This window comes from Drosophila busckii, chromosome X, assembly GCF_011750605.1.
Source record: "Drosophila busckii strain San Diego stock center, stock number 13000-0081.31 chromosome X, ASM1175060v1, whole genome shotgun sequence".
Lineage (NCBI taxonomy): Eukaryota > Metazoa > Arthropoda > Insecta > Diptera > Drosophilidae > Drosophila > Drosophila busckii.
Window position 1 is genome coordinate 22,331,963 of NC_046608.1, and position 25,400 is coordinate 22,357,362.

The 25,400-nt window shown below is 29.3% G+C and overlaps 1 protein-coding gene across 1 annotated transcript in view; it reads left to right on the top strand.

Annotated features, from left to right (window-relative positions):
* The window catches only part of LOC108605166, a 51,238-nt gene that overhangs the window by 6,821 nt on the left and 19,017 nt on the right, over positions 1–25,400 (top strand). Inside the window, exons 3-6 of the mRNA XM_017994751.2 lie at positions 4,973–5,064; positions 5,143–5,254; positions 15,214–15,341; positions 22,646–22,788. Coding sequence (XP_017850240.2) covers positions 4,973–5,064; positions 5,143–5,254; positions 15,214–15,341; positions 22,646–22,788 — 475 coding nt within the window. The remainder of the gene's footprint in view (positions 1–4,972; positions 5,065–5,142; positions 5,255–15,213; positions 15,342–22,645; positions 22,789–25,400) is intronic.

The following is a 25,400-nucleotide window of genomic DNA, read 5'->3' on the forward strand; positions in this document are numbered from 1 at the left end:
CAACCTCAAGTTGCATGCCTCACAGGCAAGCCAATTTCCAATTGTGTCTGCGGCTGGGGCTCAGCCTGGGGCTTGGGGCTGCAGCTCAAAGCTCAAGTCTTTGTAACTGTCATTTCAAGCGAATTCCTTACAAATATTTCATTAAATTGACAGCAACAACAATTAATGCCAAACGGCACATTGGGCGACAAAATTAAAGCTCAAATCTGCTTAAGCTTCAAACTAAAGCTAAATAAATCGTTTAAAATTAATGCAGCCAAAATTCGTAGCTTAGCTATAAAATATTAAAATGCATAAATTAGCGCAATAACTTAATTATTTGTGTGTTGTATTTTCAATTAATAATTTATTACAAAAAAAAATTGTTATATAAAAAACCAAAATATTAAAAAAAAAAAATGCTGCTAACGTAGTAGAATTATTTGAAAAAAAAATTATTTTATTTGATTTTTTTTTTTTAATAATTTTTAAGCAAAGCTAAGCTAAATAAATAAAGTTTAAAACTCACAGCTATAGCTATAAAATATTAAAAAGCACCAATTAGCTCAACTTAACTTAATTATTTGTGTAATAGGCTAAACTATTTTGAATTAATATTTTATTACAAAAAAATGTGTTATATTGTTAGCAAAATTTTTAAAAAGGCTGCTTAAGTAGTGAATTATTTTAAAATATTATTTGATTTTGAAATTATTTAGTGTTAAAAATTTTTTTAATAATAAAAATAAAGTTTAAAATTCAAAGCTTAGCTATAAAAAAATTAAAAAGCACCGATTAGTTCAACTTAACTTAACTATTTTTAATTAATAATTTATTACAATTACATATAAAAAAAAAATTGTTATACAGCAATAAAATATTTTTAAAAATGCAACAAATTTAAAAAATAATTTTTTGATAGTTTGATAAAAAAAAAGTTGTTATATTTAAATAAAATGAAAAGTAGTGAGCATATTTTCATAGTTGTAAATTATTATTCATTTATAATTTATATATATTTTTTTTTACTCTTTCTAGTAATATTTTAGAGATTATTTATATTTTGACTTATTATTTTTATTTATATTAATTTTTTTACTTTTTCTAGTAATATTTTTATAATATTTATATTTTGCTTAATAAATTTTAAAGAAAATTGCATTGCATGTAATGCAGTCAATCAAATAAACACTTGGCTAAAATTAATTAATTTAAATTGCTACAAAGAATTTAAACATGCAATTGTCTTAATAATTAATTAAGCTGAGTAAGCACTCTAGCTAATATGTGTGTGTGTGCACACATATATAAACTTAAATCAAAATGTAACTTGAGTAAAGAAAAGATTTCGGGAGAAGAATAATGTCTGCATGCTTATGACAAGCAGCAAAAGAATTTTAGGGCGCTTAAGGCAACAAATTTATCTTGCCAGCTCACACACACACACACACACAGGCACACACACAGACACACATATATGCTTACTTAGGCTTATTTGCTTGTAAATAAACATAATTTAAAAATACATTAAAAAACAAGACAAAACGACTGACAAACCAAAACTTGACGGTTGCCACACACACACACACACACACATGCGCCATTTAAACGCAAATTTGTTGACAAAGGCAAGTGGCTTTTGGCCATTACATATACACACACACACACACACACACACATGCATACAGTTTGCGCATCGGAATTATTTACAATTTAAGTGTTGTAAGTGCAGCCAACAACAATGAGCGTTGTATATAATAATAAAAAATAAAATATAAAACAACAACAAGGCGAAAAGCAATGTTGCAAAAGGAAGCGGCATAAAACAGTTAAGCAGCTTACACACATGTGTGTGTGTGTTTGTGTGTGTGTGTGGCGTGAAAAATGAGGCGCAAAGCAGCCACAGAAATGCGTGAAAAATTACTTGAAAATGCCAACGGATAAAAACAACAGTAAAATCATTTAAAAAAATATATATACAAAAAGAAAAAAACAACATTTTAAAAAACAGTTGGCAACACCAAGATGCAATTGGAGAAAGTGACTAAGAGATTAAAGAGAAAGACAAAAGAGAGAGAGAAAGAGCGAACAAGTGAGCGCGAATGCTGCTCAAACTTTTCAAGCACACCTCGATTGCCAATCTCTCTCTCTCTCTCTCTCTCTCTCTCTCTTTCCCTCTTTTACTGCAATTTATTGCCTTGCTTCCTACATTTCGTTTATCACTTTAGCAGCAAACACTTAAATAAATAGCTGTAAATTTTAAAATTACAGAACTATTTTTTTAACTCAATAATAATTTATAAAAATCAATAACTCGTCGTGCATAATTTATATTTTATTTATCTATTTCTATCTAATTAACGCAAATCTGTTCTACAAATTTTTTTACTCAAAAATAATTTATAAAAAGCATAATTTATTTAATATTTATTTCATGTGCAATTAAATTATTTATATATTTTTCTATTACTACATTTTGTTTATCACATTTAAGTCTCTACGAAAAATAATTAATCTTTTTTTTAACAAAAATAATTTTGAAAAATCAATAACATTTATTTAATATTTACTTTATCTATTTCTCTTACTACATTTCGTGCATCAAGCACTTAAATGTGTTCAAAAAATAACTAAACTGTTTTTTTAAACACAAAAATAATTTTGAAAAATCTATAACTCGACTTGCATAATTAATTTAATATTTACAATTTTATGTGCAATGCAATTAGCGAAGGTTTCGATACGAATAACAATCAATGAAAATAATTTTATTTATCTATTTCTATTACTAATTAGTCAATTATTATATATACATATCATATTCTATAAAATAATCTGCATAGCTTTTTTTTTTTTAATATTTATTAGTCGCACTTTGTTATTATAATTAAATTATATATTTTTTTGAAATTTAGCATGTTATTGATTTATTTATTTTCTATTGTGTTTTACTATTAAAATTGCATTTAAATTTAATAATTTAATTTAGTATTGCTTATAAATAAATAAATTAACTTTGCAAACATTTGCTTAATTTAGCGCTTATTGTTGTTAATTTTAAAGCGCATTAATTGATTTTTATTTGCAACGGTTGCAATAAATTTTTAAACTTTTTGCTTGCTTTAAAATTGCCTCAAAATGTTAAATAAATTATGAGGCTGTGAGCACAGACAAAAGCGAAAAAAAAGGTGCAAAAAGAAATGAAAAGCGAGCTCACGTAGCTGAAGAAAAACAAATTTTTTTATATATTTTTTTACTCATTTAAATTTTGCAGCGCTGTTGCGGTTTACTCATTAAATTTGCTCAATAAATATGTACGCGTGTGTGTGTGTGTGTGTGTGAAAGATGCTGCGTCTCGCTGTTATTAATAATAATTTGAATATTACGCATTGACAATTTCTTAATTATAAGTTGTGCGCTCAATAGCAAAGAATAAAAATATTTAAATTTACTAAATGAACTTGAGTTGATTTAAAATTATGCTGGCGTAGGCTTATAAAATTTATTGTTTACATATTGACAGCGCCAAAATTAACTGAATGTTGAATGCCGCAAATTGTGGTTGCGGCTGCGTTGCTTTTTATATTAATATTATTATTATTATTATTATTATTATCAGTGCACAAGCAGCGCAGCAAACAAATAAACAAACAAATCAAAAAAAAAATCAAAAAAAACGACGCTTGACTTTAAATGCAATATATGCATTTATTTATTTAAATATTGCTTTAAAATTTGCTGCTGCTGCTGCGTTGTTGTTATTTTTATTATTGATTTCTGTGTGTGTTTGATTTTTATTTATGAAACGCGCGTGTGTTTTATTTTGCACATTTGTTTGTTGCTGGCAATTCGCACAAAAATCAATGCAAGCTGGCTGGCTGGGCGTGGCAGTTGCCTTTTTTATGCCAAGCAGCAAAATCAACAATAAGGCAACAATTTTTTTTTAAATTTATGCTGCGTGTGTAAATAAGAAAAATCGCAGCTAAATTAAATAATTTAATTTAAAAGTATGCAAAAGCAATAAAAAAAAAAGCAGTAATAATGCTAATAGTTATAATTAGTATGAGCATAGTTGTTGATAATGGCGCACAATGCGTATACGCAATATATACAATAGCATAAAGCATTTAATTAACATTAGGCCAAATGGCTATGGCTTATGAATAATTGCCGAGCACAACGCCCACACACACACACACGCGCACACACACACACACACAATGTGTGCGCAGCGTTTTAAACTAATGATGTTGGCTATATAATATATATATATATAGGCAATTGTTGTTGCCAGCAAATAATATCAATTTTAATGCGCCATTATTTGTTTATGAAACATTTGATTTTTTTTATATATACTGCATTATAATTTATGTGCCTATAGCCAGTCAATTTAATATTTTTAGCTTAATAAAATTATATGCTACACAATAAGCGATTACCAATTGTAATTATGCAATTAATAGTTACACTGTCATTTTTTTTTTTTTATAACGATTTTTTTAATTGTGCTGTCATTTAAAAATATAATGCGCCATTTAACAGCATTACAAACATTAAATGCTTAGCTGTCCATATTAATTGCAAAGCTCTCGCCCACTCAATTAAAAAGTCAATTTTTTAATGCTTATAACTTATGTATGCGAAGCGGCTTACAGCACACACACAGAGAGAGAGAGAGAGAGAGAGAGTTGCAAGGATTACAGTTTATATAGTTAGAAGCTTAGCTGCATTTCAACAAATGCAAATGCTGAATTATTTATTTGCTTTAAGCGCTGCTTTTGTTTATTATTAACTAACTGCCGCTTTATTGTTTATGTTGATCAACTTGCATTTGATCTTGTTAATTGTCTTTAACTAACTTTTTGCCCGCAAAGTTTATTAAGCTTCAAACTAATTACAACAGATTTGCTCAACAAACTTGTTTACTTTGCAAGCTTTTGCTACTGCCTTTGCCATTTAAATTATAAATGTTTGCTTATTTAATTCACAGCTCAGAATAAGGATAAGGAGGACTTTACCTGCCCCACGTCCGTTGGCAATGGCAACTTTGCCGATCCGGCAACCTGTCGCCGCTTCTATCAGGTACACAACTATTTAAACCATTTCCAAGCTTGCACTTTATTAAATTTCATTGTGCTTTTGTTTATTTATCCTGCTCAGTGCGTCGATGGTTATCCCTATTTGAATCGTTGTCCCTCTGGGCTCTACTTTGATGATTTGCAAAAGTTTTGCACGTTCAAGGATGAAGCCAAGTGCGGTCCATTGCCAACAAGTGAGTTTTTCAATTTTTAAATTACAAACGTTTATTATTAATAATGTTGTAGTCAAATATATAAAAAAATTACAAGTAATTGTCAATAAGCTTTAAAAGTTATCAAAGTATTTGAGTTTTAGATTAAATAAGTGCAAAAAATTAACAAAAAGTAATTAAAATATTGATATTAATATTTCTTTATTAATTAAATTAAATAAATAATAGTAGCCAATGAAAAAATCTCAAGTAATTGTTAAAAGTGTTTAATAAGTTCAACTAATGTTGAAAAAGTAATTGAAATATTGATATTGACAGTAATTCTTTTATGAATTAAATTAAATTAAATAAATAAAGAAACGATCTCAAGTAATTGTTAATAATGATAAAAAGTTATCAAAGTATTTGCGTTTTACATTGAATAAGTTCAACAAATGTAGAAAAAGTAATTAAAACAGCAACAGCAATTGTTAATAATTCTTTTTATTAATTTAATTTATTTATTAAATTAATTAAAATCAAACAATTGCAGCTAATTTATATGTAAAGCAAGAACTAAAAGTAATCAAAGTATTTGCAATTCATATTGAATTACTTTAACAAATAAAAAAGTAATGCAGCAGCAATTGTTAATAATTTCTTTCATACTCGAGAAATAATTTAATTTATTATTAACTTTTTATTTATAGTTACTTGAGAAATAATTTATTTTTTATTCATTTTTATATAAAAAGAAATAGTATTAATATTAAAAATTTATTTAAATTGAAAACAAAAAATAAATATATATTATTAAATATTTATTTAATAAATTGAAAGCAATATATAAATATTTCTTTATATTTACTTTGCTTATTTTATTCCTTAACAAAAAATTTAGCACTCATAATTTTTAAATTATGCTCATTATTTCTTTTATATATTGAAATTTAATTAGTTAATTATAAAATTATTAAAATGACAACATTTTTTAATATTTCTTTGTTTAATTTGCTTAAAGTACAGAAAGAAATAATTGTAACTGCGCTAAGCAGCCATAGTTATTAAATATTATCTAGTCTAATTAATACAACAATTTCCAGCACTAAATATGCCATAAAAAAAACTGCATAACTGTAAAGTGAAATCTGCAAACTGTGCGAACTTTAGTGCTTTGGATTTGGTTTCTTTTTGCTCTTATTTTAAACTCAACTGGGGGTTAAAGGGCACACATAGTAAAACTCGAAGCTAAATCGTAAATGTGCACTTTAATGGCCCAAACATAAGCACACACACACACACACACGCAGTGTCTATTGTGTGCGTGTGTGTGTGTCTGGGGCAACTTGGTTATTCTTAAGCGGTCGCGTTTGTGCACCATTTGAAGTGCCCTCGTTGCAAGCAAAGCACTTGGCATTCATCATACCAAGCCCAAGACAAAGAGCCCAGCGACAGACACAGACACAGACAGAGACAGCAAGAGAGTGAGCGAGAGAGCGAGAGAGCCATTGCAAGTGCTGGCAGCATCGATTGCAATTCGTTGCGTGTTTTGTCTCTCAACATTTGGGCCATAAATGAATTATGCGACATTTATACAAAAATTGCTTCCTAATGCACAACAATTCGTTCAATATAGTTTATCTATAGAGAGCCAGAGCCAGGCGCTTAAGTTGTCTTGCCTTGAGAGCTGGCTAATAAATTTTACTGTCTCTCAGTTTAGTCTGTGCTGTTGCTTAAAGTTATTGCGGCTCTCTCTCTCTCTCTCTCTCTTACTTAGAATTATTAATACGCACTAAAATAGAGCTAAGCATAATTATTAGTAGTTACAATTATTAAATTTAATTTAATTTAATGATTTTCTTCATTACTTTTTAATAGCGTACCAAGCGATATAAATTAATAAATATTTAAATATATAAAAAAAAAATGAGCATATTTTTTAAAAATTATATGAATACTAAATTTTTTTATAAAAGAATAAGCAAACTAAATTATTTCCGAGGTATCTATAAATAAAGAAAAATTTATTTCTTGCTTAAATATTTAAAAATAAAAAATTAAGAAAAAAATAAATTATTTCTCGATAGAACAAAATATTATCTCTCTGAAATAAAATATTATTTCTCGAGTATCTATAAATAAAGAATTAGTTATTTTTTGATTTCAATTTAAATAAATAGTTAATAAAAAATAAATTATTTCTCGAGTAGCTATAAAAACAGAAATATTTAAATATATAAAGAAATAATGAGCATAATTCGAAGATTATATGACTACTAAAGGATAAAAAAGGAATAAGCAAACTAAATTATTTCTGAAGTATCTATAAATAAAGAAATACTTATTTCTTGCTTGCAATTTAAAAAAATACATACAAAAATTAATAAAAAATAAATTATTTTTCGAACAACTATAAATAAAGAAATTTTAACTACAAAGCTTTGATATAAATAAAAAAAATATATCAATTAATGATTTAAATTTAAAATGACTGCATAGATAAATAAAAAAGAAAATTATAAAATTAGTCTTACATTTTTTTTTTAATAAATACCAAATGAAATTTGTGCATTTTATATACTTTGCTTGAATTCTCTTCACTTAGTTAATACAATAAAATAATATAGTTATCTATGATATCCATTTAAATGACTGCATAGATAAATAAAAAAGAAACTTACAAAATTAATCTTAAATATTTTTTTAAAAATATTGATAAATATGCCAAATTAAATTTGTGCATTTTGCTTGAAATCTCTGCAGTTAGTTATTATAATAAAATAATAAATAAAAAAAATAAAAATAAATAAAGAAAATTACAAAATTTATCGCACATTTTTTTTATAAATATTGCTAAATATATCAAATTAAATTTGTTTATTTTATATATTTTGCTTGAATTCTCTGCAGTTAGTTATTATAATAAATTAGTGATATGTGCTGAAAGCTTTGAGCTTTGTAGTAATCGGCGCTTTAGCCGTTTTAATGAGTTACTTTAGCGAAATTGCTGTGAAATTGTAAATGGAAACTTGGCTGGCAGCATCAGAGACGAGACACGAGACTCGAGACCCGAGACCGAGACCCAACTGCTCAACTGCTAGCCACGCACTTTGGCATTGTCTGCAGTTTTTTTTTTTTTTGTTTTTGTAGCGGGCAACCGCTTGGAAGAAAGCTACGACAGCTAAAGCATTTTGGGATTTGCGTAATACCAACCGGGAATGTTGTCTCATATAAATAGCTCTATCTCGCTCTTTCGCTTTGTCGCTCTGTCGCACGCTTAACACTCACGACTGCGACGACTGCAAGTGCCTGTGCTCTATGTCAGGCACATAAAAGTAATAACATAAATGACACACACACACAGGCACACACACACATGCATAGCGGACAAAAGACAGAAGACGACAGCCGCCGCAATGTTTTTAGCCCAAAAGTAAAGCCAAAAGGCGGCAGAGATTAGGTCAAAAGCTCTCTGCATAAAAATGCTTTGCGCGCTGCTTTTCTTTTTTCATTTTTGTTTTTTCTGCTGACTCAGAACACGCACAGAAGTGACCTCAAAGAGGTAAAAGAGTTATCTTATATAGCTATACACTATATAGTTTAAATATATAGTATAATATATTTTTTCAAGCTTAGCTATTTTGTATTTATTTTTCTGCAAATTTATATTTTCTTCTATATCCTTAATTTATTTAATTTAAATGCGTCTACGCCGCAGAGTTTGACTATTATTTATATAAATAAAATTTGATTTTCAAGCTATACACTATATAATATATATATATTTTCAAGCTTAGCTATTTTCTATTTTTTTTCTGCAATTTAAATTTTCTTCTATATCCTACATTTATTTGATTATAGTTTGACTAGCTGTATTTTCTTTTTTTTCTTACTATAGGAAAAATATAAATAAAATTTGATTTTGAAGCTATACACTATAGTTTAAATATATAGTATAATATATATATTTTTTGAAGCTTAACTATTTTCTATTTATGTTTTTGCCATTTATATATCCAAAATTTATTTAATTATAGTTTGACTAGCTGAATTTTCTTTTTTCTTTTACTATAGTAAATAAAATTTGATTTTCAATAATAATATATAATATATTTTGAAGCTATGCTATTTTCTATTTTTTTCGGCAATTTATATTTTCTTCTCTATGCTACATTTATTAAATTTTAAAGCGTCTACGCCGCAGAGTTTGACTAACTTTAATTTCTTTTTTTCTGACTATAGTAAATATATATTTTATATAAATAAAATTTAATTTTGAAGCTATACACTATAGTTTAAATATTGATTTATTTATTTATGTAATTATATTTTCTGTAATTTATATTTTCTGCTATATACCAAATTTATTAAAGAGTTTAACCTGTCCACTTGTTTTTTACTATAGTAAATATATATATAAGAAAATTTTGATTTCAAGTTTATATATAATAAATATTTTTTCTAGCTTAGCTATTCACAACATATTTTCGTTTTTTGCAATTTTATATTGTCTGCTTTATTTTAAATTTATTTAATTTTGTAACGTCTACGCCGCAGAGTTTGCCTAACTATATTTTCTTATAGTCTAAATATACATAAAATTCTATTTACTATTGTTTGCTTCAATTTATTTTGTCTCCTAAGAATTTGTCTATTATTTCTTTTTGCTTACAAAATATTCACAACTAATACAACAAAAAAATGCTGCTAACAAATTTTTTGTTATTGTTGCTAAGCATCTCAGCTTGTCCATTTTGGCAATTTGTGCGTTTTGTGCCACTCGCAGCAGTTTTTGCTTCTTTTTGGGTAATAATAATTCAGAGAGTGGGGTGGGGGGAGCATTGGGTGTTGGCGCATAAAAGCTTTGCACACATTGAAACTACAAGCCGCATAAAGAGTAGAGGAGACTACTTAGAAGTTTGGCTTTAGATTCAATAAACTGAGCAGCAGGCATAAAGTAAATTTATATATATAACAAATAGTTTGAATTAATAGTGAAAGGAAAGAGACAAAAAGACAAAAGCGGAATAAATTTATAATAAGTTTTTAGCTCACTTAATGTGCATTTTAATACATAAAAAAAATTACATAAATTCATTCAATATTCCATATATTGTTATTATTATAAATCAAAAAATGAAGCGCTAAAAATCACTAAAATTTACACATTTATTTATGTAGCTTACAATTTTTCTTACACACATATTTTTTATGCAATTAGTGCTTATTATAAATATTTTTTTAATTGCGCTTTTGTGTTTAATAATAATTAAAAATTTAGCTAATTTAATAAAAGTTAATTCACTCGTTTATTTTTGTAGCTTAAAAAAATATAATTTATTTCAAGCTCTAAATTGCTTTAATTTAATTAAATAACAAAAAATGTAGCAAAAAAAATATATGCATTAAAATAAATAAATACTCAATTTAAATAAAATATAGTTAGTTAGTTATTTGCTGCTGATTGTATAGGAAACTGCTAAATGAAAAAGCTGACAAATTGCGTATACGCAGCGTATAGCTGTCAAGAAATGGAAATTCGAGCGCAGCAATGCAAAAAATTAATAATAGTAACATAAATGCTTCAAAAAATTTACAATATTTTGATTTGTAATAAAGACTCGACAACTGCGTTTTGCTGTCTTATTTAACTGCCAAGGCTGCTGCTGCTGCTGCTGTTTGCTTGCGAAGCTATTGACAGCAAGCGTCCAAGCAGCTGCCAAACTCAAAAAGAGAATAAATATATATATACATATATAGCATGTGCGTATTTACGAGTGTAAAACTCACACGAGCTGGGTGAAAATTCAAAGCAATTTTGCACTGAATAGTTTTCAATTTCATAATTCAGTGAGCACGCTCAATGACAGCATTTCAATATTGCTTACACAACAACAACAACAACAACTGAAACTGAGTGCAAAAGAAGTAACAGGCAACTGTCTGGATATGTGTGTGTAGCAAACAAATAAGCAGCAAACTGTCCGCATTACGTATACGCAACGTATGCAAGTTCTACTCTTAACATATTTGCGAGCATGCGACTGCGACTGTCATTGCCAATGCCAATGCAAGTAGAATGCATAAGACAAAGTTACTAAAAGTGTTTATTACATTTTATTCAATAACTGACTGTGTCGAGAGAGAGAGAGCGTGTGCGAGTGAGAGCGAGCGAGTTGGACATATTCACTTGCTCGACTGCGCAAATTTGCCAAAGTTACTTTTGTGCGAAATAATAAAATTGCAGGCATTTATTTGTTCTCTCAACTCTAATAGTGCGTGCAAGCGAGCAGGCGAATGTGTGAGCGAGAGCGCATGCATTTTGTATTTATGTTGACTGTTTTTGCAATTGCATTGCCAAAAAGTCTGTGCACTAGTCTCAACCAAAGCCAATTAATTGCTTCAGCATTTCATTTTCATTGCTGTTATTTATGAAACACACACACACACACACACACACACACACACACTAATACATAGCTATAGCATCTTAGATTTGCCACTTTACTTTACAATATGCTAACTGATCAATATCTATTTTTTGTGGGTGTGGCATGCACAAGCTCTGACCATTAAATAAAATGCCGCACAGACAAGGCGACAATTTTATGAAACACACACACACACACACATAGAAATTAAATACACATATTGTTGTTATGCATGAAATTTATGCCACACTCAAAAATCCACCTTCCATTCCATATACTATGCATGCATAAATATTCAAGCCCAGAAGCTCGATTCAAGGGCTGCTCGCTCATATTTATAAACAAAAGCATAATTTTAATAGAATTTCTGGCCCATGACTTTGAACAATCCATTGCGAAGCAGCAAACATTAATGCATGCAAAATTTGCAAATATATATTGTCCCAAAATGTAACTAAGCGCTAACGTCTTTATATAAATTTACAACCTATTGTCCCAATATTAATCCATGTTCAATTTTTAAATATATATTGTCCCAAAATGTAACTAAGCGCATGTAACTAATGCAAAAAATAAATTTAAAACATATTGTCCCAATATGTACTGTCCCAAAATTGTATTATCTTGTCCCAAAATGTTATGCCCATAATCGTTTTATATTTTATGCACAATAAACAAAGCAAATGCACAATGTTAAAACATTTGCTTGTCCCAAAAGCGAATTTTATATTGTATAACACTTTATAACACTATAAACAATCATTTTTATATCAATAAGGCTGACGCAAATAAAAATTGTACAAAGCCTGAAACATTTGCTTGTCCCAAAAACGAACTTTATATTATATAACACTTTATAACACAATAATTTTTTATATAAATAAGCCTGATGCAAGTAAAAATTGTACAAAGTCATTTACTTTATATTCATTGCACAACAGAATTTCACTGAAATGTAGCATTTGGGTATTTCTTTAATAAAATTTTTGGGACAAAGTTTCATTGCTTGCTTAAATAAACTCTACAAAGTGCAGTTTTCAAAGTAAGTTATATATTTTTTTTGGGACATTTAGATTTTTGGGACATTTTGGGACATGTTTTTAAAACGACTAACAACAAGAGTTGATGCTGTACTTACATGTTTAGCAGCTTTGACTTAAAAATAAATAAATTGACACACTTACCTAAACATGAACAGCCAAAGTGTATGTAGGCAATGAAAAGAGAGAGAAAAGAAAATACATTAGTTAAAAATATGCTTAGCAACAAATATATGTATATGATATATGTATAGTTGATAAATAGCAAAGTTAAAGGCAACTTTGCTTTGCTTATGCTTATGATAATTAATTGGCTGGGCTGAAGGATAAGTTTGTGGATTTGAAGGCTAAGGCCACAGGAAGGAAAAAGTTGGCGACATCATTAGTTTGTTTTGCATTTAAGGCAACGGAATGTCAAGCGAGCCTAAGACCATCCATGGGGCTAAATTGATTTATGATGCGAGAGAGATGCTGATACTTAAAGCTTTGAAGGCTATAGAAGAACAAATGATGCTGCAACTTGGCGGCAATTAAACTCAAGCAACTCAAATAAATCAAATCAATGCTGCAGCTAATTTAGTTGTGGCCTGGCTAACGCTGCTGCAACGAATTCGCTGATTATGGCCAAAACTTTTGCCATTGCTATTGATTGAATGCAGCGAGGCGCCACAAATGCATTTAATATTTGAATGGGGTGGCAGCAACTGCTGCTGCTGCTGCTGCTGCAAGGCTTCTCGTTTATATATAAGCCTACCTGTTGGGCTTTTATGCGTTTCAGATACAGGCTGCAGCTTTTGTTTTTTTATTTACCTGCGCAACGTCAAGGGAGAGTCGAAAAATTCTAGCACAAAAACGAGTGAAATGAGAAAAGAATTTTCATTTTTTTTTTTTTTGCCAATTGTATTGCCAGTGAATGCTGCTGCCACGCCCACATATGCAAATAGCTGCGCCCAAAAAAGGGGCTTATATAAATATCAGTGTGTGTGTGTGTGTGTGTGTGTGTGTGTGTGTGTGTGTATTGAATTGCTTTTGGTAGCCAGCATTTAGCCTTGGGATATTTGCAGCTCGCTCTTCTTTTTCTATTTCACTCTTGCCAACAGTTGTTAACTTTCTTTTTAACTTGTTTCTAGTACATTGTTTGTTGTGTGTGTGTGTGTGTGTGTGTCTGCCAGGCTTATTGATATTTGTATTGCATTGTATTTTGTTTTGTTGACTTTCAACTTGCGACAGTCGCAGTCACTTCGTCAGTTCAATTCAGTTGCGCATAACGAAATAGATTCTAAATAATTTCAAAACTAATTTGTGCAACAGCCAACAACAATATGTGCTGATGGGCTAGGGGCTTGGGGGCTTGAAGCTAACAAAGTTTTCGATTTTTGCTTTGTCCCAACAATTTTTATGGCAATTTCAAGCTTCAAGCTACAGACTTAAGTTTGGCATTTAAAATGTGCAAATAAATTTAATTTAAATTTAATGTAACTAAAACTTAAAGTTTTTCTATTAATTTAAGTGTCAAATGCATAAAAATAAATTAATTAAATTAAATCTTGACGAAAACTCAAGCTCAGCTCAAAGTCAAATTAAATTTTATTGTAGTAAGTGCATAATTTAATTAATTAATACAATAAAATTGCATTTTAATTGTTTTTAAGTTTTCGTACTAATTTTATGAAGTGTTGAGCAACAATTTTAATCAACAGACTTAAGCTATTCATTAAAAATAAACGCAGCGTATTAAAAATTTTTGTTAGATTTAGTAATGAATTGAAGTATTTAATAATAATTAAATTTAAATGTAACTTAAAAGCAGAATTTTAGTTTTTATTTAGTTGTTAAATGCATAAAAGTAAATTTATTAAATTAAATAATAATAATAAATAATTAACTCAACTTAACTAATATCAAGTGCATAAAAGTAAATTAATTAATGCAATAAAATTGAAGTTGAGTTGAGTATGATTTAATTTTAATAAATTGTTGGTTAAGACTTAAGTTATTAATTTTAAATATAAAAGGTTATGACAAATTTTAGTTAGCTAAGATATAAATTTAAGTATTTAATAATATTTAAATGCATGTTTTCAAATGCATAAAAATAAATTAATTAAATCAAATAATAATAATAAGAATTTAAAGCATAACGAAAACTCAAACTTAGCTCAACTCAAATGAAATTTTGTTGCATTAAATAATTTATTCAATTTTAAGCATTTAAAAATTTATTTGTATGCAGCTAAACAATAAAATTGAATTTGAGTTGAGTTTGAATAACGAAAATTAAAACGCAGCTTAAGTCAAATGCAATTTTTTTTGCATTTAGTATAATAAATCAACTTGAATTCAATTTTATTGAATTTTTATTACAATAAAATTGCATTTTGAGTTGAGTTTGAGTTAAATTGCTAAATAAATTGCTGCTGCTTACATTTCTTAAATATAATTGAAAGTCTTTGCGTGTGCTCATTTTACTGACTGAACTGCATTGCTATATATATATATATAATATTTTTTTTGCTTTTATTCTTTGCAGCACCTGCACCGGCAACGGATGCGCCCGCCGACACCGCCCAACGCTGCAATACGGAAGAATGCAAGCTGCCGTACTGTTTCTGCTCCAAGGACGGCACCCAAATACCCGGCGGACTGGAGATGGAAAAGGTAAGCGGCAGGCGGCAGGCGTCAGGCCTTAATATCTATATATGAAAATGCTTTAATTTTAAGCCCAAGCGTTGTTGTTGCTCTGCTGCTGCTTCTTCTTCTTCGTTTTTGAGCGTTAATTTGCAGAGCGATAAATTTCAAGTGCATTGACAGCTTTTATTGTTACGACAGAGCCACAGCTGGGGAATCGAAGTATACTATATATAGTAGCTATAACTGTTGCTGTTGCTGTATGTGTGTGTAAATTTTTTTTTATTTTTTTGGTGCAGGTTTTTGTGTCTGGGCAACATAAATCTGTGTATTTGCATGCGGCTTGGCTTGGCTCTGTCCGTCCGTCCGTCCGTCCGTCTGTTATCGCTTGCTTTGCATAAGGAAATTGTGCTGTTGTCTTTTGCCATTTGTTCTACGCTCCTTTCGCTTCTTATTGTTGTCACATACAGTTCTCTCTCTCCCTCTCTCTCTATATTCCTGTTGATTCCTATATCCGTTTTAATAACTTTGTTTTGGCTGCCAAAACACAAAAAAGGCAATTAAATTTAAATTAGAAAATCAAATTTGCACAAAAGCCATAAACATGACGCTATCTCGCTCTCTCTCTTGCTTTGCTTGTTAACATTGCGTATGCGTAATATGAGTTCTGCTTAAGCAATTTATTTCACCAAACACTACTTCAATTAACATTTCTACTTTGCTCTCGCTTCTTTGCAAAATTATTATTATTATTCGATTATTTAGCTGCAGCCATATGATTATATATATATTCTATATGCCTGTTTGCTTGTCAATTGACAGGCCACATTAGTTGTGGCTACGTTTGCATTTTAAACGCAACGAGCTGCACAACAAAAATCAAATTTTAAACAAATGCATATGTCGCTCTCTCTCTCTCTCTCTCTCTCTCTCATTGCCACTAAAATGTACCTTATTATTTTCATTCTTGGGCTGTTTCAATATTTTTTTAATTCATTTAATTCTATATTGTTTTTTTTAAACAAACTTTAATTTTTATTTCCAACTTTTGCTACATTTTGTTGAAATAAAATGAATAAATGAGTCCGCTTAATTATTTTCTAACTTGAGCTTATTTAATTTTTATTTTATTCAAGCATTTGTAATTTTTTTTAAATTTTTAATCAAACTTTATAGTTTAATTTTTTAAAAATGTAATGTAATGTTTTCTTATGTAAAACTTTTATTTTGTTTTTCTAGCTTAAGCAAATTCTTAAATTGAGAAAAAGTTTACTAAGCTGTTTTAACTTCTTGTATTTTCTGTTATTTAAAAATTTGTAGTAAATTAGTTTTCAAAACTATTGCATTAATTTATTTTGTTAAGCAAATTCTTAAATTAAAAAAAATTGTATTAAACTGTTTTCACTTTTTGTATTTTCTTATTTAAAAATTTTTATGTATTTTTTTTCTTCAAAATTATGCCACTAATTGTTATATTAATAATTTTTTTGTTTGTGTTGATTTTTTGTGTTTTTAAATTTTCCTCATATTTTTTGCCACAATTATTATATTAATAATAAACTAGTGAGAAAGTTAAACGTTTTCGCTTAAGCAAATTTGAATCGAAGCGCGCGCGCGTCTACAAATCAATTAACAAAGTTTCGCTCAGCTTATGACGAAAGTTAGCGAGCGTGAATTTTTAAATAAATTATAAGTCTAAGAAGCTTGACAAAGGCAATTAGCAAAGGCAGTTATAGTAGTAGTAAAGATAAATACAAAATATGACAAAAGGCAGCAAAAGTTTGCCAATGGGCAACGAATTATGCAGCAAAGCGAGAGAGAGAGAGAGAGAGAAACAAGTGAGCTACTTAATTTAGAAATTGTGCTGGCTGTATGTGTGTGTGTGTGTGTGTGTGCTATTAGCGTTTACATGTGTAGACACTCAAACCAGCGCACAGAATTTCAATATGCGACAAGCGCTTGACTGTCGCTTTGATTATATATATGTGTGTGTGTGCGTGTGTGTGTGTGTGTGTGTCTGCAATGCTTTAATTAATATCATCTCGATTAACCACAAACATGAGGTTAATTTGTGCGCGCACTTTCGTCAATATTACGTATACGTAATATGCATAATTTAATTTTTATCATTTTCACTTTAATTATTTGCGCCAGCGTCAGCAATTTCCTGTGCTTCATATTTTCTTTTATTTTTGCGCTCTTTTGATGCAATTTAAATGCGATTTGCAATGTGATTTGCGTAACGCCAAACTAAAAGTGTCAACAGCAAAACTTAAACAAACGACTGTCTGTCTGTCTGTCTGTGTGTCTGTGCGCTGCGCTTGTGCCTCTGCATTTATGCAGCCGCCTTGCAATCACTCAATCAATGAGCCGCTCAATTGTCGCTGCGATTGAGCAACTAAGCTATGCAAATTTCCCACCCACGAACCAACCCCACCCAAGAGAGCGAAACGTGCAGCATGAAAAATCCATCTATCATCCATTTTTACTGCTGCCTTGCGCGCTCTCTCTCTCTCTCTCTCTCGCTGTCCTGCTCTTGCATGCAAAAGGTGCTTGTCAACTCTCTGCTCTGTGCTCTGCTGTCTGCCATATTTGCTCAAAAGACTGAAGTGCAAACTTGAGTCGCATTAAGCAGAAATTATCAACGTACACACTGGCAAACAAAAAAACACACACACAGGCAAATGCGAGCTAAGACAGAGCAAGTTACCAAGCGTTCTATGTGTGTGTGTGTGCCACATGTGCCTTCTATCTCACTACATATGCAGTTTATGAATTGTCAACACTAAAGACTGCGAAACTTTCAAAGCACTTGAAACTGAGTTCAACTCTTGACTATGCCAATAGACAAAGCTGCAGTAACTTCAATAAAATATATAAAAAAAAATATGTAGCAAAAAAAAATTAATAGTAATTAAGCTTGTAGTTTAAAGCTATATTTATACAATTTTTTAATTTGTTTTGCATGCTTAAGTACTAAGCTTAGGCTCATTATTTATTAAGCTTGTTGCTTAATAATTAATCTTTTAATTATGTTATTTTAATTTGAATATTTCATAGAATTATTATAAATTATTAAAGCATTAAATTCACTATACTTTAATAATTTTGTACTAATAATTTTATAAAATATTTAACAAAGCGTAACACAAAGTTTTTGATTTTATATTAATATTAATTAATTAATATTAATAATTTTATAAAAATTTGGTACAATTTGTTATAAAAGTAATAATATTAATACTTTAATAATTTGTAATAATTTTATAAAATATTTAAAAGCGTAACACAAAGTTTTTGATTTATATTAATATTAATTATTAATATTATGTTTGCAATTAAGCTTAAAGCATTAATAAAATGAGTTTTTTATATATTGAATTAATTTTTTTATAAAATAAGCTCATTATTTATTAAACTTGTTGCTTATGCTTTTGATTGATAAAGAATTCAATAAAAAATTCTTTTAAGTGTTTTATTTTAATTTGAATATTTCATAGAATTATTATAAATTTTTAAAGCATTACATGCAGCTTAAAAATAACATTTAAATAATTTGTAATAATTTTATAAAATATTTAAAAGCGTAACACAAAGATTTTGATTTTTATTAATATTAAAGCTTAAAGCGTTAAATGAGTCTTTTATATATTGAATTAATTTGTATGGCAATTAAATCTTTTAAATTTGAGTAATGCAAATAATTTTTGGAAATGTGCTAAAAATAAATGTAGTTAATTAATGTCATAAATTAAGTCATTTAAGTCATTTTGCAATTTCTTAAGTTACGACTGAATTTATTAAGTCATAAATTGATAGTAAACCAATTCATATTTCAAATTCTAAGCCATTCTTCTAACTGATTGCTGCTGTTATTAATTTGCTCACTTGGCAATTGACTTAATTACTAAGTTTTTAAGCTGCAAAAGTTTGAGTTGTTGTGGATTTTTGAATTGTGGCTTTTGACTTGCGTTTTGCATTTTGCGTTTTGCATTTTGCATTTCGCATTTTGCGGTTGCTGCAGCAAACTAAATGTCAACTACTTACTTGAGAGTAGCGCAAATGCGCTTAATTATATGATATGCATATATACCTGACATAATCTCTCTCTGCTAAAAGTGCGTGTGTGTGTTCGTATCGTTGGCCTAATTAGTGAAACGCTGACCTCAAAATCAGTCGGGCATGCAACTGGCATTGGCAGCCGCACAGCAGCTCAAGTGACTTGGGGGCGTGGCAGCAGCTCTAATTGAAGGTTTTTATATATATATATACATTTTTTTTGCGCTGTCTGCGTTGCGCCTGGTTGAGCGCTCTGGCGACTAACGCGGCGTATGCGCAACGTTTGCAAAAACTTGAGCAATTTTAATAAGCAATTAGTAAGTATGCGGCCAAGCCGCTAAACCAAAACTGAACAAATGTTGTCAAACTCACTCCCCACACCCCTTTTTACTGTTATTTGCGCGTATCAATGCTAAAGCAGCAATAATTTGTTGCAGAACGTAACGAGTGCTCAAGCAAAAGCAATTCCATTACAAAAATTGCCACCCCACAAAATGTATAGCAAAGCAGGCGAAATCTCACACTCTCTCTCGCACTCTCTCTCTCTCTCTCTCTCTGTCTCTCTCTTTGCTGCGTTTGTGTCCCCAAAGTGTAGCCTGGCAACAGTTTAAGTGCAATTCCATAATCAAAGACGCGTAGACGCAACGCAATGCAACAAAAAAAAAATATATAGCAGAGAAAATGATGCTGACATAAAAATCAAGCAACAGCCAAATATAAAAAAATATATATGCTGTAGCTGCAACGACAAGTTAAATACTCTACATTTTTAAGAGAGTTTTGCATTGAATTTAAAAACATATTAAATTGAAATGAGTTTGAATTTTAAATGCAATACAAGCTATTTTAAAGCTTTTAAATTTTCATTTATTATAAAATATTTGTAGTTTATTCTGCATTTTAATCAACAGTTTGCAGTCTTATAAAAATTGAAACTAATTTTAACTTCTATACAAAACGAGGCAATAAACTTGGCATGAGCTTTAAAATTTTCATTTATTATAAAGTATTTGCAACAGTTTGAATTGCATTTAAAAAATAAAATTAAGTAGCAGTAGGCAAAATTTTTTATTTAAATTGAAATGCGTTAAAAATTGCAGCCTGTTCTAGTTTCTATACAAAACGAGGCAATAAGCTTGATTTGAATTATTGCTTAAGCTTTGAAATTTTCATTAATTATATTTAACAAAATATTTACAAAACTTTGCAGTTTATTATAAATTATTTACTGATATGTAAATTAAAAAATAACTTAAACTTATTTTGATAAAAAAATAATATAGCATCTAGTTACATAATAAAAAAAAATATTTGTTATGTGCGCAAAATAAAAAAAAAAGTAAATAGTGTAAGAAAATTTTAAAAATAATAGTTTTGTTAAACCTAATAATTTATTGAAATCTCAAAAAAGAGCGCATAAATATAAATTAAAATAAGCAAATAATTAGATATAAAAAAAAAATAATTATTATAATTTTTTGCCACAAATATTTCGGTTTAATTTGTTTGCAGATAAATAATTTATTGAAATCATAAGAAAAGAGCGCATAAATATAAACTAAAATTAACAAATATTTAGAAATATAAAAAAAAATAGAAATGCCCAAAAAAAATAAAATAATTAGTGTAGAAAAATTTTAAAAATTATAGTTTTTTGTTAAACTTGCATAAAAGAGCAGCTGCAATAATAAATTATTTATTGAAATAAAAAAAAAAAAGCGCATAAATATAAAAAAAAATAAGCAAAGATTAAAAATAGTAAAATAATTATTATAATTTTTTGCTACAATTATAAAGCATTAAAATATTTTTTTATAATTATTGTTGCATATACTTTGCTGCAAGTTGCACATGCCTCAAACAGTGTGCGCCAATGTAATGAAACTGAAATGAAAATCGAATGCGATCAACATAAAGCAGCATATGAAATGGTTACGTTGCAACCGCTGACTGAGGCAGCGACTGCGACTGCGACAGCGACAGCGGCGTTAACCGAATTGCAATTCACATTGAGCTGAGCATAAAGAGCGACGGCACGGGCGATGGCACTTAACGCTCATTGTTGGCACACATAAAAAGGATTATTGTACAAATTCAATATTAATGTGGGCTACAGTTTGCAGCTAAGCGCATAGAGTGAAAGAGAGAGAGAGAGAGAGCGATAGAGAGTGAGTGAGAGCAAAATTATGCAGAGGCGTGTGAAAAGCGCTCGTTGAATCTCATTGTAGCATCGGTCAGCTTAAGTGTTTGGCTTAGCTGGACTGATGCGGCGATAATGATGTGACCACGCCCCACGCCCATGCTGCAGCTTTGGCATTGCATCCTCTTTTTTTGCGTTTCCTTTATTGCCATTGCGCCTTTTGAGCTCAAAAGCAAATCAATTGCAGCTTTTTGATTATTTTTGCTTTCAATAAAGTTACAAATATTATTGCAATTTATAATGCAAGTGCAACAGCAAATAATAATAATAAAAAAATATAGAAAATTTGTGTGCAGCTGGCAGCGAGCAAAAGAAGTCAAAGCAAAATTAATTATAAATGCAATTAATGTCAAAGCAGCAGCCATAGAAATAATATTTTTATTAAGCGTATTAAAGCATAAGCAGCAGCTTAGTGAACTGATTTAATATAAAAATATGCTTCTAATTTTTTAAATTATATTAAATCATAGCTGTTTATTAATCGTAGTCATAAGTAATTAGTTAATTTTTGTTTAAAAGCTAAACTAATGATTGTATTAAGATTATTTTTTAATAATTACGTTAACAAAAAATCAGAACAAATCTATAAATAGACAAATTTGTAAAAATAAACAGAAATAATCAAAAATAATAATAAACTTCTATGTTAAAAATAATTGTTTTTTTTAAGTAGTCAAATATAGTTAAAAAAAAAAAACAATTATTCTTAGCATAGAAGTTTATTATTAATTCTTTTTTAGATTATTTCTAAATAGTCAAAAATAGTCAGAAATAATCTAAAAAATCAAAGATAATCAAAAGTCACCAAAAAATAAATTTAAAAAAATCTAACTGCTAAAAAAAAGATTATTTTTGACTACTTAGAAATAAATAAATTATTTTAAGCTAGAAGTAATACATAATAATTATATTTATATTAAATGTAATCAACGAAAAAAATCTAACTGCTAAAAAAAAATTATTTTTGATTATTTTTGATTATTTTTGACTACTTAGAAAATAAATTGTAATTGTATTAAATGCTCATAATGCTTTATTAATTCTTTATTTTCGCTCTCTCTCTCTCTCTTTGCAGGTTCCTCAAATTATTATGTTAACCTTCGATGGCGCTGTCAATTTGAATAACTATCATCATTATCAAAAGATTTTCAATGGCAAACGCAAGAATCCAAATGGTTGCAATATTCGTGGCACTTTCTTCTTATCGCATGAGTACAGGTAAGCAATTAAATATAGTAGTATAGGCTGCAGTCTATATTTGTTACGCATACGCAGCGTAAGCTGCTGGCAACAGCTACTTCAACTGTTTTTTGGCAACGACAACGACAAACTGCGCTGCAAGTCAAATCGTCTGGGCAAAGTTTTGTGCAACGTTGTGCAAAATACTTGTCACATACTTGCCACGCCCCAAATAACCCAAAAAAGCACTTGCCATACGTCAGTCAGTCAGTCACCCAACCAGCCACTCTGACAGCCTGTCTGTCTGTCTATCCGTCCGTCTGTCTTGCCTTTGCTCTACTAATTGTTGTTGATAAATTGGGGGCTGGCAAAGTTATGTCAACTGCAAAACGAATTTTCGCCAAAATATATGAACTACATTTTGCCAGACTTATAAAAACGGCACATCATATACAATACACACACACACACACACACACACATGCATAGCAAAGTAAAAGTCAGTACAAAAAGCAGTTGCAGCTGCAGTTACAGTCGAGCATATGAAGCGCCAGTTGAAGATAAAGACACAAAAGCAAAGCTCGCAAGCTCGCACCAAAGCATTGACATGCCCCCCAGCACAGTGTGACAAAAGCAGCAGACAAATTGCAAGCTAAAATAATTAGCAATTGCTTCAAAATGTTTAATGCACATATTTCTATTTTAAATTTAAATGTGCTCTATGCATTTCAGCTTCAAACTGAAACATTATTTGTGCTTAGTTACGCATATTTTCAATTAAATTTAATTTGCTTTTTTAATATATTAATTTAATATAATAAATATAAATTAAATTTGCTTGAACTTGCATGCAATATTTTTTTAATATATTAAATATAAAAAAAAAAATGATGATAAATTAAACTGAAACATTTCTATATTTTTTATTTTTCAATATAGATATAAAATATTTATATATTAATTAGCTTTTATAAGCTTATTGAAATTTGCTTTAATTTGCATGCAATATTTGTTTTAATATTTTAAATATTTATTAAAAAATTGTTGCCTAAATTGCAAATATTTATAAATCAAACTGAAGCATTTCTTATGAAAATATGTAACTATGTTTTTTATTTTTCAACTTATATAAAATATTTAAATATATTATAATTATCTTTTATAAGCTTAATTCAATTTACTATAATTTGCATGCAATATTTTTTTAATGTTTTAAAAAATCGACAACTCAATTGCTCTGTTTGAATTTTAAAAATGTTGCGAAATTTGCAAAATATTTATATATTGAACTTAAAATATGTAGCTATTTTTTTTATTTAATTTTTTACGTGTCATCATTTCTTAAATATTTTTAGTTGACTTGCTAAAAATTATTATTTATATTTGTCTTATTAAAGTTGCATTAATTTATTTTGTTTGCTGCAATATTTTGCTAAAATATTTAATTTAAGTGCTTAACCTACACTACTAACTAATTATGTTGTTATGGCTAATTTGTGCCACTGTGTGGCAGGCAAAACGCTAAGTAAGCGGCAACAGTCAAAAAATTTGCGAACTGAGCGTGAACACCAAAAATCCTGAGTGAAGTTTAAAAGCTTTTTTTTTTTGCTGCTTGCAACTTTTGCCACAGCCATAAGTAGAAGAAGCAACAGCAGCAGCAGCAGCAGCAACTAGCTGAAGATGTTGCAACTGAAATGGCGGCAGTTTTGAAGTTGAATTGAAATGCGCTGAATGGCAGTAATTGCCTGAATATGTTACACATGCACACACATGAATGCACTAGTCTCTGTGTGTGTGTGTGTGTGCCTTTTTTTGGGCAAATCATTTTTATGCTTCTGCCTGAGAGCGCCAGCCAGCGAGCTGAGTTGTGTTGCAAAAGAAAAGGCAGCAGCAACGAAAAGAAAAAATTTCGAGATACACTTTGCAAAATGCAAGTGTGTGTGTGTGTGTGTGTGTGTGTGTGTGTGTGTAATATATTTGCAACAAAATGGCAGCAACTGCACATAAATAGTGGTAAACTACAACACACGCTCGCTCGCTCGCTCGCGCCAAAGAGCTTGCCACAAGTAGCAGCAGCAGCAGCAGCCATTGCCACCAAACTCTTTAGTGCGGAAATGATTTAATGTGCTTCGCAACTCTTGAGCTTATTTTGTTAAGCATTTCTTTTATTTCTATTACTCATTATGCGCGGCTTACGCGCTCTCTCTCTCTCTCTCCCACACTCGCTTTGTCTCTGTTGCTTTTTTGCTGCTGCTTGATGATTTTGATTTCTTTCGGCACCACAAAGTATGCAATGCATTTTTTTTCTTTCTATTAAGCCAATTAGTTTTGTCTGCTTCGCATGTGTGTGCGTCTGTGTGTGTGTGCATTGATATTTATGTACTGCTATTTGCTTATGACAGTCGCTCAATTTAAATTCATTTCCGTTGCATGCAACAAAAAATATAAAGTGCATTACTTTGAACTTTTGCTGCAGACTTAAGACTTAAAATAAATGACAAAATCAAAGTTACACATTTTTGTTTGTTTTAAATTAAGCAAGCTATGCTGTTGCTTATTTACAAACAACAATAGCTTTATAACTTTGCTTAAATTGATTTCATTTAATTTCGTTGCGCTCAAATTTGTCAACTCATTTGTATAAATAATTG